We start from the raw sequence: 7,384 nt of genomic DNA on the forward strand, positions 1-7,384 counted from the left end.
GATTCACCGTGAACAATCAGTTGGACTGGACAGCTACTGAACGTATTGGTGTTTATCTTTTTCTACATCCTGTATGCATACGGGTCAAATTCGATGAGCTTCCTTTGACGAGTCGAGAAAAGGGGATCCTCCCAATGTCATTAATAAATTAACAATGCCGGCCGAGACCGGCGATTCTGCCTCGCCTTCGACTATAGATCTATATGAGCTCGGCGCCCAACGCAATCTGGACCAGATTTATTTTCTTTTTCACATTATGATTATAAAATGAAAATCATAACAACACGGCTAACCCCTAACCCTAACCACCACCAAGATGAACTCAGGTTTAGCGTGTTCAGTTTTTTTTAAGACAATACTTTAAATTAAAGATAGATAGATAGATAGATAGATAGATAGATAGATAGATAGATAGATAGATAGATAGATAGATAGATAGATAGATAGATAGATAGATAGATAGATAGATAGATAGATAGATAAACAAACAAACTCTTATTTGGGTAGTAGTGTACGATTTAAAATATAAGGAATCAATAAACAATATCAAAAAGCAATAAAGCATACTGCACAAGACTGCATCAAATCTTGTTACCTGCAGAGGGCGACTTTGACTGTACTGACAGTTGACGTGACGTCATCTTGATTGTTTTTCATAGAAACCAAATATGATGGCAAAAGTTGACCTCAAAAGTCCTTCAATTATGTCACACCTATTTGAATGTTTTTCAAACAACATGAAGATTTTCATATATATATATATATATATATATATATATATATATATATATATATATATATATATATATATATATACTTTTTTAAACAAAAAGCACTCTAGCACTGTATTCTACCTGCAGTACTAACATAAACAAAATGGAAATAAATAAATGTTTTCAGGCTTCAGCTAACATTTTACATGCTTTGATTAATAAATAAACGATAATTTTGGGCTACAAGGCTGCAGTCTGATTCTAGATTTGATGGTGGAAACGTGAAGAAGGCTAAGTTGCAGTATATCAGTAATTTTTCGCACACCATTCGATCGCGTGTTTGCTACGCTACACAGCTTGCATTCAAATATCCGTCGTTTAAAGGTTTAAAACTACATCGAAGTTTGTTTCGTCAATCTGAGTCTGTTTAAATTGTGTGTTAGCATGAAGCTCGCGGATAAGTAATGTAATTATCGTTGTTTCATTTCGAGTTTCACAGTAAACTTAAACTGGGAGAGGCTATAATTAGTTTATATAATAAGCACTTTGTCTGTTGTTTGAAGAAATGTTGACTGGCTGCCAAACTGTTGCTTGTGAAGTTTGCTGCGGCCACCTTGTGAAAAAAAAGGACAAACACATGAAATTTAGGTACCAATTTATAAATGTTGCCCATTGTAATGAATTTAAATACCTTTAATCGGATCCAGCCCCCCAAAAACATCATAATATATGTATGTGTTATTAATAAAGAAAAATTGCACAGGAGGCTGAACATAATAAGAGAATATAAAATGGTAACTTCTAAAATGTGTCACTTATTACTTTATAGTATTTGTTCACAACGACCAGTTAAAAGTAGCTAAATCCAAACAAGATGGTGATATAATAACAGGTTCAAAATGTGATTATTAACGTTACAATAAGCATTCTATTAGCGAGTCAGCAAAAGGTAGGACTTTTTTGTTCACCTTCTGACAATTACGCATCACCACCACATCCCTATAGTAAACACCTAATTAAATTTACGACTTGTGCGGATGTACCACTCTTACGCCACATGAGTTGCATACCACTGATGCATGCATTGGCAATAAAAACACTTGCCATCGATAAATATATGTGCCGGAAAGACCTGGCAACTACACTGTACAGTAATTTAGTAATTTAGTGATTAGCTGCCACTATAATGCGGTTTCTGGTTGACTTTCATTAGAGCGTAAGAGTAAAGGATCTGCGGTAATATATGATTTTAGCGGCTAGCCCTTCTAGCACAACACTAGCAAAAACAGCTATCCAGGTTTGAGTGATACCAACAACTGAACTCCTTGTGTACCCCTGCTCTTGACCATTTGCACCGACGTCACGTGATCATGTGACTGCCCTATGGCGGACGGCGGAAGAAAATGATTGTTGAATGGAAGTGGACGTGACCCGGAGCGACTTAGCGACTTAGCGACTGTCATTTTACAAATGAAAAGTTATTATTGCCCATAGAGCCATGAAATCTACTACTACAACCAAAGTTCGCCTGTCAGTCGAAGTTGCACATTTAGTCGGGACTCATAGAGCGCGATATTTACCTAAGTTGGAGACCGCTAGTTTGAAAACACCCCTTTACCAAGTTAATCAAATCGCCGACTTTGCCGGAATTCACAGCGCACGACCTATACCATTATGTAGCCAATGTAGCCGTCTCTTCTCCTGACACCGGGGCTGACTCAAAAGCTTGTCGCTGGCTGAGTCTCTGGGACGAGATGCTACGCTCAGGACAATATACCTCGTGATGCGAAGGTAAAACTTGGTTATCATGCTAACTGACTTATTTCTAAATAGTCCATTCTATATTGAAACGCTGTGATGATGTTATGTTACTATGTTTACTAGCATGGAAGAAATGACTATCGTAGTGGCAAGCTATGCAGTCATTTCATGAATATGACTCCGGCTCCAGAGTGAAAAACTCCAAGCAAAAAGACGAAATCCCCCATTATTAAACAGTCAAATGCACTTACTAGTTTTGAAGAAGGTGCATTTTAAAACTAAGCTTTGTGTTCGTGCAGTTGGAGTGAACGCTAACTATCTGGCTCGTTAATGTGATTTGAAACACGCAATTCGACACCTCTGTTACAATCTTTCTTAGAGTGTACGTTTACTAGTAAAATGTTTGAAAATGCATCTACTAACCTCGGCCAAAAAATGATCGCTGCAAATCCGTGAATACTTTGTGGGCTGCCAGTCCTTTCTGTTGGTTGCTGCTATCAATTGACGTCGTTCGTCTTCAATAGTAAGTATGCGATAAAAAGCAACATTTGGTTTACTCCATTGACTGTCTGCACAACCCACCGCACAGCAAGAAGACCATTTTTATAAGATAATCAATTAGATAAAGGACTTTACGCTGTACGAGATTCAGTGGTTACAATACGGGCAAGTGGCTCTTTTGCCGTCCAGGGTCCCGTCGGGGGCGTTCCCATGAGGGCTGTGACATCACGTGCAAAAGGTCAATACATATCTATCTCTTTAATGACTTGACTCATCCAATGTTGATTCTCATCTAAGTACTTGCGCTGTATTGCTAGGTGCACAAATTGAAGCTTGCTTGAATTTAAAATATTGGCTTGCAACTCAAAGAAAAAAAAATTGATCAAGTGAAAAACCTGTCAGTTGGGACACTCATCAGTCAAGGTACCACTATAAAGAAAAAATGAAAACAGCCGGGGTCAGTAGTCTGACTCGTCTGACAGTTGCCCCTGTTGCGTCCAGTGCTTCCTTCTCTTCTTGCGTTTCCTCTTCCTCTCCCCCATCAGCATGGCGGCCAGCAACGTTATGACGACAGTGACGGAGATGATGAGCACAGTGACCGTCTCGGCAATGCACAGCTCCGCATCTACCTGGCTCAGGTGGTAGTTGCGCAGCATTGCGGGCTCCCTGCACGTCAGGTTGTAGTAATCATCCAGGAAGAGTCTCTGGATGCTCCTCAGCTTCCGGAAAACTCTCTGCAGGTCACAGTCACAATTCCACGGGTTTCCCTCCAGCAGGATGTGGGTGCTGTAGGTGCGGATGCTCAGGAAGGTCTTGAAGTAGATGCTGGTCAGCCGGTTGTTGGCCAGGTTGAGGAGGGTCATGCTGGTGAGCGGTATGAAGATGCCCACTTGTGTGTCGTTGATGTGGTTGCCGGCCAAGTTGAGGAGCTCCAGCGAGCGCAGCATGGAGAAGATGCCGCTTTTCAGGGAAGTCAGCCGGTTGCCATCCAGGTGCAGGTGTCGCAAGCTGCTCATTGAGGCGAATGATCTGACTTGGATGGTGTGGATGTCGTTGCTGCTAAGGTTCAACTTCTGCAGGCTGTCCAGGTGCATGAAGCTGCCGCTGTCCAGGCTGCTCAGTGCGTTGTGAGCCAACTGCAGTTCGCGCAGGAAGGCCAAACCCATCGAGAAACCCTTGCTAAGAGTGGAGATCCGGTTCCAGGTTAGGTCCAGCTTCTGCAGGAACTCCAGCTGTGAGAAGGCGCCATCTTGCACCACGCTGATGTTGTTGTTCTGCAACAGGAGCACACGCAGCTTGCGGTTCTTGTTGAACGAGCGCTCGGGGATGACGGCGATGCGGTTGTGGGCCAGGTCCAATAGTTCGGTGGTGGACGGGACTCTGCCAGGCAGCTCGGTGAAGTTGGCTCGCGAACAGATGGCGAGCCTCAGATCCCCGCGACAGTCGCAACCCAGCTCGCACCAGTTGCTGTGAGACCGGGAGGACACGGCTGATGCAGCCAGGACGAGGACGAGGACGAGGAGCGCCCTCATGGCTGCGCACGTGCAAACTAGCAAAAGAAAACAATAATGAAATTCAAGATGGCTAAACTACACTACTGTCATGTTTGTGTAAAACGAAAGATGAAAAACAGATCATTAAGATGTTGCATACTAGTAAATAATAAATATTGCCTTTTTATGCTACAATAATATTTGTACAATTTGAATGACAGAGATTTTGGTCTTACGGGCATCTGCTTGTCTTCTTCCGACCGCCGTCGACATTCAGCGGGCAGCAGGTGGAAACTAGACATGCTGGAAGTGAGGGAGGTGGGCGGTCAAGAGGATGGAAAACCTAATGAGAGACACTACAAAGCGGATGGAAAGACACACAGCAATGAGGGGAGGAGAGCTTGTAAATTATTTATCAGGCCATGGGAGGGCGGGCCAAGCTGAGGAGGGGGGGGGGGGGGGTTAAGCAATTGAAGGCTAAGTAGGCCACAGGGCAGAATCAGAAGTCCCTATTCAATTGATTGCAAGAAGCTCTTAATCTCTATCATTTCATGGATGTAGAAATGATGTGCAGAAGTCGCCCTCCTAAGTGGAGTTTGCATGTTGTCTTTATACTTGTGTAGGTTCTCTTCGGCATTCCAAAATAAATTACCCCTAAAAAAAAAGTTTGAGGTGCCTTGTCACCAGTCAAAGTTTTTTTTTAAGCATATGTGCGAGGCTGTTAAAAAAATGAATAGTGGGCCGAAAATGGTCCACAAACCATAAAAGACACTTAAAATTGTCTGTAGGTATGAATGGTTGCTTGTATATGTGCCCATGCTTAGGGCCATTGGACATCATTCCAATTTTCCCCAGGTCCAGATGTCAAATTGTTTACTCTCATCTGTGGGATGAGACAGGATGTATCAGATAAATTGCAAGCAGACCTGTCGGTGACCGAGAGAAAGATTACATTAAATTAATACCGTCCAAATCCATGGGCCAGATAAAGCACTCTGTCGCCATGTGGAGTCCCATGTCGTACTTGAACACATGTTCAGTTTGGCCTTTGGCTGACAACTGGGGCATGTTAACACCTAATGAGGACATCATCCAGGATGACTTGTTTTTAATGGTATTCTACACCCAAAATGCTTTATTATTATTATTATTATTATTATTATTATCATCATTATTATTATTATTATTATTATTATTACAATATTATTTTGCTTCCTTTTGCCTATTTAACTTCTTCCCCATTTCTTCATTGATTCAAACCAGTTTTAACTTCAACACCTCATTCAGGACATCCAAACAACTATTTTCCAGTTTCCTTCTAAATCCCCACGTTTCCCATTTTCCACAAAAAAACGACAACATCAAAACATACTTGTTCAGTTCAGAGTTAGGATGTTTGCGTTAGGGCAATTTACAGAAAGACAGTCACAATTTATATTTTAATTATATCAAATTAAAAAACAAACAAACTTGTAATACAAATAGAAGTAGCACAAAAAACAACCATCAAATATACAGTATAAGGATAACAAAAAACAATTAACACAAACATTGTTCTCATTTATGGTAGCACAGTTTCAAGAAAACTGAAAGACAATTTGTATAAATAGTATATTCATTTAAGGTTGTAAAGATTAAGACCTTTGGGGGGAAAAGGAAAAAAGTGATTTTTAAGCACCTCTTGCTCATTAGCTATTTAATTACTCTGAATATTTCTACATAAAACAATTTTTGTATACCTTTTTAAATGTAAAAGTCTTGAATTTTACATCTGAGTAATTCAATTAATTCCAAAGCATTTGAATTCAGTGTCAGCAATTTGTCATTCACAAGCAATTTATATACACATCGGATTCTCGACTTCTCTATACTTCCCCAAATAAGATAAAGAGTACTTTTGACGTTATTCTGTCTGTAATTCTCAGAAGGAAGTAGGTTTCCCGCACCAGCAGCTATCGGGTGTGTGAAGGGTTCCAGTTTCACAGATTCAGCCTGAATACAATGAGCACAATGCCACACCTTCAGTTACCTGCCAGTCAGTCAGTAACATAGCCTATTTCCGCTTTCCGGTAACACAAAACAAAATGACACATTCTGCTCTGCTGCTACTCAGGAACTGTGGCCGCTGTCAGAGGCGGGCTACGTGACAGAATGTAACAAAAAGAGGAGAGAGACAATCATGAAAGTATTTGCAAATACTGTACATCATGCCTCACACTCCCAGAGAGAGCAGTGGGATTAAAGGAAAACCCGAATGAAGACGTTAATCCACGCATAGCAGGATTAGATCCGTGTTCTTCTGCTTTGGAACATTATACTCTACATATCTTAATCTACTTCATTTTCACACTCCATCTGGGTGGCACTTTCTATTTTCATTGCCCACCGACTGACGTGTGAATCCATCAAGACACAAGGTGTCGTGTTTAGCTGCACACACTTTCTCCAACTAATATCACAAATATGTCCACATAGCAGCGTTTAATAGCACAATAAACACAACACGACGCACTTTCCCTCTTCAGCTGTTTTACTAGGGGCCAGCAGGGGACGCAAACGATTTGTTTTAAAAGCAGCGAAGATTGCGGTTTGAATTCAATAGAGACGAGACTGCGTTGCACACACACATTGTTTCGAGGTTTAAACCATTTGCGTAAATAAATAAATAAATGTAATCTCAGAAAAAAAATATTTTCTTATAGCTTTTCAGGAGACACTGAGGAATGTAATTTTCTTCAAGGTAAAGTCGTAAAGTGTACAGATTGCATTGCAGTGTCAATATACATTCGCCCTAAAAAATTCAACACTCGTCCATGAATGTCTAAACCGAGAGCAACAAAAGTCAGTACACCCCAAAGTGAAAAATATTCAAATCTAGGATCAATTAGCCAGTTTCCCTCCCAAGTGATTGTACTC

The 7,384-nt window shown here is 40.8% G+C and overlaps 1 protein-coding gene across 1 annotated transcript; it reads right to left on the reverse strand.

Annotated features, from left to right (window-relative positions):
• Positions 1–1,187: 1,187 nt before the first annotated feature.
• Positions 1,188–4,866, reverse strand: LOC147179616 (uncharacterized). Its single transcript, XM_086068087.1, has 2 exons — positions 4,705–4,866; positions 1,188–4,524 (listed from the first exon to the last, which is right to left on the reverse strand). Exons 1-2 carry the CDS (start codon positions 4,739–4,741, stop codon positions 3,434–3,436), a joined length of 1,128 nt encoding a protein of 375 aa, XP_085924213.1. The 5' UTR covers positions 4,742–4,866; the 3' UTR covers positions 1,188–3,433.
• Positions 4,867–7,384: the final 2,518 nt, after the last annotated feature.

This window comes from Leptonotus elevatus, chromosome 2 (assembly GCF_054856555.1).
Source record: "Leptonotus elevatus isolate MCC_2025b chromosome 2, RoL_Lele_1.0, whole genome shotgun sequence".
Classification (NCBI taxonomy): domain Eukaryota; kingdom Metazoa; phylum Chordata; class Actinopteri; order Syngnathiformes; family Syngnathidae; genus Leptonotus; species Leptonotus elevatus.

Coding starts and splice junctions, on each gene's coding strand:
- LOC147179616 (XM_086068087.1), bottom strand. CDS start 4,741: ATGTCGACGGCGGTCGGAAGAAGACAAGCAGATGCCC. Junction 4,525..4,704: donor AAGAAGACAAGCAGATGCCC/GTAAGACCAAAA, acceptor TTCTTTTGCTAG/TTTGCACGTGCGCAGCCATG.